The sequence below is a fragment of the Abrus precatorius genome, unplaced genomic scaffold (genome assembly GCF_003935025.1).
Source record: "Abrus precatorius isolate BTA unplaced genomic scaffold, Abrus_2018 Scaffold11, whole genome shotgun sequence".
Classification (NCBI taxonomy): Eukaryota; Viridiplantae; Streptophyta; class Magnoliopsida; order Fabales; family Fabaceae; genus Abrus; species Abrus precatorius.
In genome coordinates this window covers 25812009-25824650 of record NW_020874303.1, presented here as the reverse complement: position 1 = coordinate 25824650, position 12642 = coordinate 25812009, and the positions used below count along the sequence as shown (strand labels likewise).

At 27.2% G+C, this 12642-nt stretch overlaps 2 protein-coding genes across 6 annotated transcripts; one reads left to right on the top strand and one right to left on the bottom strand.

Moving 5' to 3' along the window:
- Positions 1-3802: 3802 nt before the first annotated feature.
- LOC113853562 (dnaJ protein homolog) lies at positions 3803-9460 on the top strand. 3 transcript variants are annotated; one of them, XM_027483991.1, is made up of 7 exons: positions 3803-4084; positions 4410-4578; positions 4679-4817; positions 4915-5191; positions 5272-5470; positions 5579-5935; positions 7512-9460. In XM_027483991.1, the coding sequence occupies exons 1-6, from the start codon at positions 3935-3937 to the stop codon at positions 5896-5898; spliced, it is 1254 nt and encodes a 417-aa protein (XP_027339792.1). In that variant the 5' UTR covers positions 3803-3934; the 3' UTR covers positions 5899-5935; positions 7512-9460. The 3 variants fall into 3 exon arrangements, with proteins under 3 accessions (XP_027339792.1, XP_027339791.1, XP_027339793.1); XM_027483990.1 differs by lacking the exon at positions 7512-9460 and having other exon boundaries at positions 3826-4084; positions 5579-6246; XM_027483992.1 differs by lacking the exon at positions 7512-9460 and having other exon boundaries at positions 3833-4084; positions 4682-4817; positions 5579-6092.
- Positions 7588-10738, bottom strand: LOC113853565 (probable receptor-like protein kinase At1g49730). Of its 3 annotated transcripts, none has more exons than XM_027483995.1 (7): positions 10472-10738; positions 10027-10291; positions 9260-9312; positions 9111-9178; positions 8358-8447; positions 8153-8213; positions 7588-8067 (listed from the first exon to the last, which is right to left on the bottom strand). In XM_027483995.1, exons 1-7 carry the CDS (start codon positions 10545-10547, stop codon positions 7763-7765), a joined length of 918 nt encoding a protein of 305 aa, XP_027339796.1. In that variant the 5' UTR covers positions 10548-10738; the 3' UTR covers positions 7588-7762. The 3 variants fall into 3 exon arrangements, with proteins under 3 accessions (XP_027339796.1, XP_027339798.1, XP_027339797.1); XM_027483997.1 differs by having other exon boundaries at positions 7736-8067; positions 10027-10349; positions 10484-10738; XM_027483996.1 differs by having other exon boundaries at positions 7736-8067; positions 10484-10738.
- Positions 10739-12642: the final 1904 nt, after the last annotated feature.

The following is a 12642-nucleotide window of genomic DNA, read 5'->3' as shown; positions in this document are numbered from 1 at the left end:
CTAAATCTATATTTATATTTATATGTCAAATTAACTACACTTACTTATTACTTTATGTATTAAATTTTAAAATGTATAAAGTCATCTTTATATATGTAATTCTATTTACTTATTATTCTATGTATTAAAATTTAGAATATATAAAGTCACTCTTATGTGCACTCATTTATTACTCTATGCATTAAAATTCAAAATGTATAACTTATGAATTGAAATTATAATTTTTCATACTTATTTATCTTTGAATTGTATTTAAAGAATTTTTATTAGAATTGATGAATTGTATTTAAAGAATTAATTCAGAACTTATAAAGTCACTTATATTAACTGCATCTAATTATTACTTTTTGTATTAAAATTCAAAACGTAAAACTTACTGATTGAAATTATATTTTATTAATACTTATTATCTTTGAATTGTATTTAAAGAATTTTTATTAGATCTGATGAATTGTATTTAAAAAAATTATTAAAATTGATGGTTATATTACGTTACAAATGACAACGTAAATATATATACTATAAATTGCCTTAAATTACCATTTAGTAAAATTAACTACAATATTTTTTAAATTTTATGAATTAAAATTATATTTAATTCATATTTATTATGAAATACATTTAAGAATAATTTATTACAAGTTATAATTATATTATATACGTTGAATTAAAAAATTACATGTATAATATTATTACTTTATATTATATATTATTAAATTAAATTTTTCATAAATTTTTTTATATATTTAAACTATTTTATTAATTAGTTTAATTTAATTTATATTTTAATATTTACTTTAAATATTAAAATGTAATTTGAATAAAAAAATATATTTATAAAATTATTAGTTTATATTATATATTATTAAATTAAATTTCTAATAAAAAGATAAGTTTATATATTTAAATTATTTTAATAATTAATTTAATATAATATATAGTTTAATATATATCTTAAAATTACAATATTTGTAAACTTATCAGTTTATACTATATATTGTTAAATTATATTTCTAATGAAAAGACAAGTTTACATGTTTAAATGATTTTATTAATTAGTTTAATATAATATATAGTTCAATATATATTTCAAAAATTAAAATATATTTTGAATGTGAATTATTGTTTTATATTATATATTATATTATTAAAGTAAATTTTTAACTACTCATTTTTTAATTTTACTTAAATTTTAATTAAAAAATTTTAACTACTCATTTTTTTCATTTTTCTATTATTTTATTTTTTTAAAAAATAATTTAATAAAAATTGATATATCATAATTATGTATAACCTATTAATATAGACAATATTTTATTTATATTTTATATTATAATAATTATGATGATAAATTTCATTTTTTAAAATTAAAAATTAACAATAGTTATACTTAATGATTTTGTTGTAATATTTTTTTATAAAATGCTATAATGATGATGATAAATTAAATTTTTTCAATTAAAACTAATTAATTATAATAATTAAAATAAATTAAAAATTATTATAAGAATGAAAATGAATATGGTTTATCCGTTTTATTTCCATATTTAATAATTTTATATCATAATGAATGAATAAGCAAAGAAAGTATAATATTATAACTTTTAATTAAGTTTAAATTTTATATTTAATTTCTATATATATCATTTGTTTTAACATTTTATAAGTATGAACTTTAAATTTTTACAATTATTAAAAGATAGAAGTTAAAATTTAAAATGTTACAAAAATATTTTTACATTGACATATCAAATTATATTTATTTATTAAAATTTCATATTATAACTGTATGATTAATCAAAATTTTCACATTTAAATATAAATTCTAATTTTTTGAAAATTTTTATGATAGCATTTAATTACAAATGTAAAGAAGAGTATTTTATAATAGAAAATATAGTCATTTTGTGAACTTACAATTAGTTTTTAAATATAAATTAAAATACAGATATTATATATAAAAATATAAAATTAGTACAAATATTTTTTATTAATATAATTATTTATTTTTTTATATTCTTAAAATTATATATATATTTTTATTTTAAAAAAATTAAATCAAGTTTACTGAATATTAACCTCTTTTTATAGAACTAGGTAATATATAAGAAAAATAGACAAAAAATATATCTGAAAATAAAAATTAAATATCTAATTCATCATATTTACATTAAAATAGTTAGAATATATATATTTTTTAATGGCGATATAATATTATAATATATTTATATTAAAGTTATATCTATATATCTTTAAAATAATTAGAAACTTAATAATAATATACTTTTTTTACTTATTTTTAGTTCAATCTATATGATTCCTTTTTATATAATATTTTAAATTTATTTTTTAAATTTTATTTAAGTTAATATTTATTTTTTAGTAAAATTTTTAAAATATTATTTTATTATTAAATTAGTTTATAGATATATTTATTTTTATTAATTCTTAATTAAAACGATAAATAATAAATAAACTGTATTAATTATTTTCAAAAATTAAAAAATAATTATATAAAAAATTAATAAATTTATTATTTTAATTTTATGACCGAAATAACATAATTTTATTTTATTTAATTAGTTATTAAATAAAATTAATTTATTTATAATGTCAATTAATATTAATTCTATTAAGTTATAAAAAAATATAAAATAATTTAATTATTTAAAAAAATTGAATTCTATATTTTTTTTATCAAATTTTTTTTTAATATGAATATATATATTATATTATTATTAAATTTTATTTACAATATTTTTGTATGGTAATTTTATTTGTATATAAAAAATTTAATATATTTTTATTTTTCAATATTAACATATAGTTTTGTGTATATTAATATTCAAAATAAACTTTTAAATTTTCATATATTAGTTGAATAAATACTTTATTTTTATATATTAGTCTGATAAGTTATTTTTAAAAAATATGATATCATATTTTAATAATTATATTGTAAAATTTTATTAATAATTTAAAATTATAATTATAAATAGATAGTTTATCATATAAATTTAATTCAATAAATATAAATAAATATATAAATAAAAAATTAAATTTTATAACTTATATTAAAAAAGTTCATTATATTTAATAATTTATTGTTATAATTATTTATTTAAAATTTGATAATAATGAATAATTTATGATATTATAAAATAATATAAATTTTATTTTTATATTTTAAAAATAAAATATTTATATGCTATTTTGTTTTATGATAAAAAATAATGAATTATATATATTTTAAAATAAATTAATTTAATAAAAAAGTAAATTGTGTAATGCACGAACATATTTTTTAGTATATATATATATATAAAAATAGGCACTCGGAAGTCAAGTCTGAACCGCTTGGTAGAGAAATCATTTTATTTGAAATTATGAGCCCAGCCCAATCACAACAATATTTCAAAATGTTATTTCCATGAGTAGCATACTTAACTAAGAGTAGTCCAAGACCGTAAGACCAATAAATAAAAACACTTAACCAAAACCACCTGATAAACGTGGTAGTGGCAATGGTGGAATACTGAAGAAGTCAAGTCTGGCGCCAAGAGGTGGGAAATAATTTAATATTTAATAATAATTAAAAATTTAAAACCTGTGTTTTTACGTGAAGCTTACAAGGAAGGATCTAGAAGAAAATCCTAGACCCACCAAAGGTTCAGATCCAACGGTCCATGCTTTCTCACAGAAACTTGGTGAATAAAAATTCTAGACCCTTCTACGTGACCTAATAATATTTGAGGCTCGATCCTAGCCGTTCAATAAATCAACCCCTACTCCCTCTATATATACACACGCGAAAAGAAGCATTCCTCTGGCGTTGCGCTTGTTCTTTCGCATTCCGTTGAGATCTAGCGCAGCTTGAACACGGAAAACGCGGTGAAAACTTGGGTTCGGATTCTATCAGGGCACGTAAACGAAAATGTTTGGGAGGGCACCGAAGAAAAGCGACAACAGCAAGTACTATGAAATTCTTGGTGTTTCGAAGAACGCTTCTCAGGATGATCTGAAGAAGGCTTACAAGAAAGCCGCCATAAAAAATCACCCTGACAAAGGTGGTGATCCTGAGAAGGTAAACCTCGTATTACACGCTTTTGCTTTGGTTATGATTGATCATGTCTCCGATTCTGATTATTGATGTGTTTGTGTCGATGATTTGATCTAATAATTTTGGATTGCTATGTTGCCGATGAAATTGTGATTGATTAATTAATTTAGGATATGCTATTTAGTGTTGAGGTTTTTTGGTTAATTTAGGGGGGTTATGTGTTTTTTTATTGGTTTATGATGTGGTGGTGTTTGCTAATTCATGATGTTAAGAATTCGATTAGATGGTTGTACTGATGGATTGCAAAAGCAAGTGAAACGAGACCTGACGTGTGTGTGACTTGTTGTAGTTCAAAGAGCTGGCTCAAGCCTATGAGGTTCTGAGTGACCCCGAGAAGCGTGAGATCTACGATACTTACGGTGAAGATGCTCTGAAGGAAGGAATGGGAGGTGGCGGTGGTGGCCATGATCCTTTTGATATCTTCTCGTCGTTCTTCGGAGGTTCTCCATTTTCGACTGGTATGGGTTTTATTTCTTTATTTAAAGAAGGGAATGGTTGAAGCAATATTTGCGTAATTTGTGTTAAGGGGAGTTGCTGTATGATTGTATCTGTGAACAGGAGGTAGCAGTAGAGGACGGAGGCAGAGACGGGGAGAAGATGTGGTTCACCCCTTGAAGGTCTCTTTGGAGGATCTTTACCTTGGAACGTCTAAGAAGCTCTCTCTTTCACGAAATGTCCTATGCTCTAAATGCAATGGGTGTGTTATGCAGTTAAATATTTTTGGCATGTTTGTTGTTCCTGTTTGATAATAAGGTTTCTTACATTATGAGTTTGTGGTATAAAATTGATTACAGGAAAGGGTCTAAGTCTGGGGCTTCCATGAAGTGTGCGGGTTGCCAAGGTTCTGGTATGAAGGTCTCTATTAGGCACCTCGGTCCCTCTATGATTCAGCAAATGCAGCATGCTTGCAATGAATGTAAGGGTACTGGAGAGACAATCAGTGACAGAGACAGATGCCCACAGTGCAAGGGAGAGAAGGTTGTCCAAGAGAAGAAAGTACTTGAAGTTATTGTGGAGAAGGGGATGCAGAATGGACAGAAGATTACATTCCCTGGTGAAGCTGATGAAGCGGTATGTTCACGATAATCGTGTTACTGATATTGAGCTGGGTTCCTGAATTTAGACTGATTTTGAGCAATTGTGTTTTGCAGCCCGATACAGCTACTGGGGATGTTGTCTTTGTCCTACAACAAAAGGAACATCCTAAGTTCAGAAGAAAGGGTGAAGACCTTTTTGTAGAGCACACCCTGTCCCTCACTGAGGCTCTATGTGGCTTCCAATTTGTGCTCACTCACTTGGATGGACGACAACTCCTTATCAAAACGAACCCTGGGGAGGTTGTTAAGCCTGGTATGTAAATAATTCACATGTCGTTTGTCACTTTCTACGTTTTCCTCAGTGATTGAAACTTGGATTTTTTTGGCTGTGCTATTAAAATTTTCAATCGCTTGATTACAGATTCGTACAAGGCAATAAATGATGAGGGAATGCCAATGTACCAGAGGTCCTTCATGAAGGGGAAGCTTTACATTCGATTCACTGTGGAATTCCCCGATTCTCTGAGTGTGGATCAGGTGAAGGCCTTAGAGGGTGTTCTGCCTCCAAGGCCTTCATCACAGTTGACCGACATGGAGCTGGACGAGTGTGAGGAGACTACTCTTCATGATGTGAATATGGAGGAAGAGGCAAGGAGGAGGCAGCAGGCTCAGCAGGAGGCATATGAAGAGGATGAAGATATGCACGGTGGTGCTCAGAGAGTACAGTGCGCCCAGCAGTAGTGACGACTATTCTCGAGGAGCAGCAGTAGAACCAGCGGTGTGATGCTCTCGACTATGTTATTTTTTAGCCGTGTATGTGTATGCGGACTAAACATAATTAGTGTTTGATCAAAAGATTTTGACAAGCAAAGCAAACGGTGTAGCATTTACTGTCTAAGACTTATCTCATAAAGACATCCCAAATACTTCAATTTTTAAATTGTTGCGAGACTCTGCATTCTGCTGTCTCCTTCGCAAGGTGCCCCTTCAGTAGTTTTTACGAATTAACTACTGAAATAACTTTAAAATACAATCCTGTTATTCTTTAAAATATAATTAAAAAATTATGATTAGACCCTCGCTTCTTTCTAATCTTTTTCTCCTATATTTAAAGATTTCATTGTACCGTATATATACTTTGAAGAAAGCTATTTGACTCTCTTTTTTTATATTTTAATATTTTAGAGAATAGAAAGTTTTAAAATAAAAATGTTTTTTTCTATTATAATAGATGATTTTTTATAAAGATAAATAAAATATATATTACATTGCATATATATTTTACTTTTTATATAATAGAGATCTCCTAAAATTTGGTATTGGTATTGACACTGAACCCAGACATTCTATAAACCCGACATTTGCAATTCCTTCTACTTCTATGAAAATAAGAATAATAATAAAATGATAGTAAATAATTATTCTATTTTTGTATTTTTCTTCCATTAATTTTTATGTAATCTCTTAGCTTTGCCTTAACAAATAAAAAATTACAAATAATAAAATATTAATCATTATATTTTATTAATAAAAATTATATAATAATTTAAAAGTTAATTATAATTAAATTTTTTAATGTACATTAAAAATAAGTATTTTTAAATTTCTATTATATGAAAACTTTAAACGAATTGATTTAAGAGATTTACAAAATCTGTATTTTATTTTATTTTTTTAAAATAAAAGAAAATTTTATTTGATTATATTATAATAATTTCAGCACTTTTAATAAGAATATTTTAATAAAAATAATTTATTTTATTCTAATAATTATAAAATTATTATTTTTAAATTGTATTTTAAATTATATTTTAAAAAAATAATTTATTTTTTTTAACAAGAATATATTTAAATTATTATAACATTAAGTGATATTCGAAGAGTTGGCAAAATGAAAAGTATTTCAGTTCGAATTAAATTCGGTCACTAGATCGAATAACAAGCCAGATAGTGTGTTTTGCCATGTCTAGCAGATATATGAGATGAAAAGAGTATAATAACTTCTATTAAATTCAGTCTTTCTTTTTTCACCTATAAGTGAGCTGGCTCTTCCTGTGTCTGCTTTTTCTTCTCAAACTGCCGTGGGTGAAACGCTTGTCCAATGTCACCTCATGTTAGAAGTGCTGTTTATTAGCTTGGGCTTCCTCCGTTTGTTCATTCAATATATTGTATAAATCATTCTTTATATATTAACGTTTATATATTAATCTTTATTTTTCTAAATGTATTATTTCTTGTTACATAAATATATTAACACATTGAACCATAAAAAAATATTTCTATCTCTAACTTACTTTTTTTTTCATTCAAAATGGTATAAGAAAAACGATTTTGATTTTTTTTTTGTTCTGTAGGTGACTCAGGAGTTTTCAATTCAGTGTGTCAGAGCCAGGCAGCCAGCAGTGAATTTCACCCAACAAAAGAGGTGTTAAAAAGTGTCAAATAAGTGTGTTATTAGCACTTTTCACTTCCTTCAATTTCAAAAGAGCATGATCTATGGAAACTGACTCTTCAAGAGGCAAGAAACGTGGAACCATTCACACAAGGGAGTGTTAAATTTTCTCCCCCAAAACCCAAGGTTTTCAAACAAAAACAAATAATAGACCTAGTGATGGGGAATATCAATCTTCTTTTGGAGATACCGGAATAACTGAGGCATTGTAAATGAAGGCTTGTCCTTTGATTTGATACATAATTTTGCCACAGCTAGAAGACTTTTAAGCTCGGTACAGTCATAATGGTTTCCAAGATCCGGGTCTATCATCTTATCTATGGAATTGTAAAATCGAGATTCTTGGATCCATTCAATTAAATCAGAACCTTCCATCTCTGAAGACTGACCAGTGACCAGTTCCAATATGAGCACTCCAAGTTGGAATATAATCTTACAACTTTTCTGCTTCATGCAATCTGAAATTGACAAATGTAAAGTAACAAAAAGTAAGCACTAGCAAATTTCTTCTCATTGTAAGAGTAATTCACAAGGAGAGGTGACCTTCTGAATATGGCTTCATAATAGAATTATCCCCAGATGTAAGAAGACCAAAATCGGATAGCTGTAATTACAGAAGGGAGCTAATTCAATACGATTGCTAAATCAGTGCTTTATTTGCCTACGGCATGTCAATGTCAAATGAAATATATCATTAATCTCTGCAAAATTTAAGAGTTTACAGTGAGAAATATAGTTTTTTCCTTACTTTGGCGGTGAAGTTCTCATCTAACATAATATTGCTTGAACTGATAGAGACATGATATATTGGTGGCTCACTGAAGAGAAACAAATATTCCTGCTTCCAAAATCAACATATGGGCGAAAATCAGGTATCAGTGCTTCACAAATTTTGTAGTTTTTATAGCTTGTTCATATAAGTTTAAATTTTGTGGGTATCAAAACACTCAGAATTTCATGCTTTATTTTTATACAGCCAATGAAAATTATTATCGAAGATAACATGGAAGCATCATATCACAATTGTTTGATACTAAAATGCTAGCATCATATCCCGTAAAGTAAACAACTTGAAAACAAAGCCAAACTATATAAAAATATATCTTGCAACTAAATATGTAAAATTTTGATTTACAGTAAGCAAAGTAAATAATACTTGTTATTGGAATCACAATGCTGTTTAGCCAACATTTTTGTCTCCCTGTCCCACATGATATTTTCAGTAGCTAGGGAGAAAATCAACTTGTAAATTACACTAATCGCAAGTTGAATACACTCAGAAGCTAACTTCTACCCTCTTCATGGAATCGAGTGGCCTACTTTCCAATATGCACTTTGCCATATGTGCCAAGCCATTTTTCTTTCATAGGGGGTATAACATTACCAAATATCTAACTTAGCAGGGATTTTCCCATATCCACAATCAATTTAGAAAACCCAATGGGACATTTAAATTTCAGGTTCTTCATTTTGGACACACGCTTTAATTTGCAGAGCTTACCAGTGCTGCCACAACACCATTAGCTATTTGTAACCTCGTCCTCCAATTTAAGGGAGTCTTCAAAGGGTCTGCCAACACCCAATTAATGAGACAAAATTAAAATATGTCATTGAGAAGCTCCTATAATTTTTTTGGCTTTCAAAATTTACCATTGAGATGCTCCTTTAAGCTTCCATTTTCTACGTTGTCAAATATGAGTAGTCTGCAGACATAACCCAAAAGGAAAGAAGTTACAAAATTGCTACACCTATATATAGTTCTACACCCCAAGGATACCCCAGCTGCAATAGGGTCCATGTCCATTTCTTATACAGAAGAAATGACTTTGTATAAACTTCACTGCAGAAACGTATAAAAGAAGAAAATACCATGAACTGAAAAAACTAAAATGGATTTTTTTATATATAAATTAAAATCAATGTATGTATCTCAATATTGTCAAAAAATTTCTCATTTAACTTTTTCATAACAACCTACATACTAACAAAACATTCTTACTATAGAGAAGTCTGGAAAATCACATTTCCCAAATAAAAAGCTCCCATAAATTAGTTTCTTATAGAGCTTGAAAGGTAGAAAGGCCTGTATTACACTCTTGCAAGCCAATAATTCGAAAGTAACAAGACACTTGGTTCACATTCGGGTTTTTATGTTATCACTGTCAGGGTTAAGGATGCAAATTATCATACCCTTGAGAAACAAGGCTTTTTCCTATTGCGTACTATACACAATAATATATAGAGTAACCTTTTATTAAAAATCACATTATATTACATAATTCAATTAATCAATAACATTAAATACTATAAATTTTTTAAAAATATTATTTATTAATCACATTATTATTTATTATTTAGAAAAATCGATTAAAAAAAAAGAAAAAAAGAAAAAGTGAAACAGAGCATCCTGAACCAACCTCTTGTGATTGTGTCCCACAGAAAAGCCTTTGAGCGAGAGGAGGTGGCGATGACGCAAGCGCCCCAACAACTGCACTTGTCTGTAGAAATTCTCACTTCCTTCCTCAAAATCTCTCAATTCTTTCACCAAACAAACACCTTCACCATCCCCAAACTTAGCAGCATAGGCTAAAACTTCAGAATTGTTATAAACTATTCTATGGAAACCTTCCGTAGCCCTTCTAACATCCTTATACGAAATTCTCCTCACAAAGAACACCGCACCTAAACAATTCAACACATTCATTGACCTTCAACCATAAAACCATTACACTATACAATCCTAGAGAATTAACAGTGAATATACAGTGATTGAGAAAGTGTGTGTTGTGTTCAATATAATAATTGAGTAATTGGAGTTAGATTAATTGAAAGAAAGAAGAGTGGATTGGAAATTGCGATTACCAGAACGATTACCAGAACGAGATCGGTGGAGCCACGCGAGAAGGTGGCGCCGGAGCTTGTGGATCAAGGGATCCATGGAAGTGAGTTAACGATAACGGTGTTGAGTGGTGAGATAACACCGTCAAGTTCCATTCGCTTTGTATTTGTTTGGTAAACGTAGACAACTGCTTTTTTATGGAAAACGAATCTGCGGATTCCTATTACCTTTGGCCTCTGAGGAGAGAGAGAGTGAGACACATGCAGAATGGTGGAACAGATTCAACTGGGTCAACGTCACCTTGTCAGGTCCGTTAAAAAAACAAAATTAATAACGGGATCATAAACTGAAACTGCTTTCTGTTTTCTGTTTTCAATTCAGTTTGATACTGAAAAAACCTTAATTAATCCAAACATGCACTAAGCTATGAGTCTTCACAATTGAAAAATAATGTATTAATTTCAGCGTTAGTAAATTAATGGAAAAAAACAACGAATGTTATGACAACCCTTCATAATGAGATTTAAGTTCTTCACCCAAAAACATAATTCACATTTAATGGATAATAATACAATAGGTGCATTCCTTAGGAAAAAAATAAAATAAAATGGGTTGTTGCGAAGTTATTTGCGAGATTAATATCACTTACACTGTTTCTTTGTTGACATTTTCATTTAGTTTTACAAAATCAATTCGTACATGGCATGTGCAAAAGTGATTATGCTGTCTTGTTAGAAGAAGGAAAACTGGTACAACATACATGAGACATCTTAATTGTTTTCCCATCCATGACACTTTTAAACAATTTTTTTTTTCAACAGGAAACACGATTTCATTATATTATTTTTTAATTTTGCTATTTAGACCACTCAAAATTAATATTATATATAATTATCTTTTTTATCCATACATCTTAAAAATATATCTAATTACTAAAATAGTACCAAAAAAATTTCATTACCTTTTGTGTGTGCATTACATTTATATTTTTTAGTTTTTTTCTCTTTTAAAAGGAGCAACCCTACCTCCAAATATCAAATATGAAAAGGGAAAGTTTCACTGTGTATAGTAATACTTTTACTGGAATGAAACAAGATTGTTTCTCATGAAAATACATGTTATGTCATAAATAAAAACAAAGGAGGAACCAAAACTTAAGCTACATCATCTGATTCCAATGGTTTTCTATCCACGATTTCCCAATCACAATCATTGGATTCCTATCCACTTGTAAACTAACTTTTGCCTTTATCTCATCAATTATCATCTTTGACCTTTTATTTACAAGCTTCATCCATTTGCCACACAAGCTAATCACTTGTTGATAACTTGGTCCCGTGGTTCACAATTTTAAAAGAGTATCCATTAAATTTAACAAAAAACAGATAAGATTTTAAAGAGAGAATTCACGGTTGGTGTAGAATACGCGATTATCTGATTTGGAAGTAGGAAAAATTGTTACATTTGGTGTAAAGTAACAAAAAGTAAGCACTTGCAGATCTGCAGAAGATTTCAATCCATGAAAATACACTATTATGGGATTTAGAATAGCAAAAATTGGTACATTTGGTGTAGTTAATAAATTAAAATTGTAGAACAAAAAATTAGAACAATCAAAATTCATGTTTCTAATTTGATTAATTTGCTAATATCAAAATTTGATGTGTTTAATTGTCTTCTAGTGGTTCAAATTTGTTCATTATAGCAAATGCAACATTTTAATGTACTTCCACAGTACTTTCTAATAAAACATTTTGATTTAAATACTTTATCTCTTAAACATTTACTTGTCATCAATTGTTTTAATCAAATATTTATAATATTATCTGGCAAAAACATATTTATAATATAAAATAAGTTTATTACAGATTAAAAATATAATTTTGTATCAATAGCTGGTGAAAGATAATAGAAAGAAAATGTAAAAAAATAAATAAATTTTAGGACACTATTTTTAAAGATTACTGTACGTGATAAAATTTGGCATGTGAATATTTAACATTATATTTAAAATTTAAACTTATAACTATTAATTAAGTTAGAATCATTTTAAACTAATTATCTTTCTTTCATTAAAATAGGTGAAAAAACACATGTAATTACAAAAATTTCTCTCTTCAATTCAGAAGAAAAAAAAATGTAAAAATAAATAAATAATCTTTTTGTTCATATATAGTATTTTTTAAAATTTAAT

Coding starts and splice junctions, on each gene's coding strand:
- LOC113853565 (XM_027483995.1), bottom strand. CDS start 10,547: ATGGATCCCTTGATCCACAAGCTCCGGCGCCACCTTCTCGCGTGGCTC. Junction 10,292..10,471: donor TCGTTCTGGTAATCGTTCTG/GTAATCGCAATT, acceptor TGAATTGTTTAG/GTGCGGTGTTCTTTGTGAGG. Junction 8,068..8,152: donor TATGAAGCCATATTCAGAAG/GTCACCTCTCCT, acceptor TGTCAATTTCAG/ATTGCATGAAGCAGAAAAGT.
- LOC113853562 (XM_027483991.1), top strand. CDS start 3,935: ATGTTTGGGAGGGCACCGAAGAAAAGCGACAACAGCAAGTACTATGAA. Junction 4,085..4,409: donor AAGGTGGTGATCCTGAGAAG/GTAAACCTCGTA, acceptor GACTTGTTGTAG/TTCAAAGAGCTGGCTCAAGC. Junction 4,579..4,678: donor AGGTTCTCCATTTTCGACTG/GTATGGGTTTTA, acceptor ATCTGTGAACAG/GAGGTAGCAGTAGAGGACGG.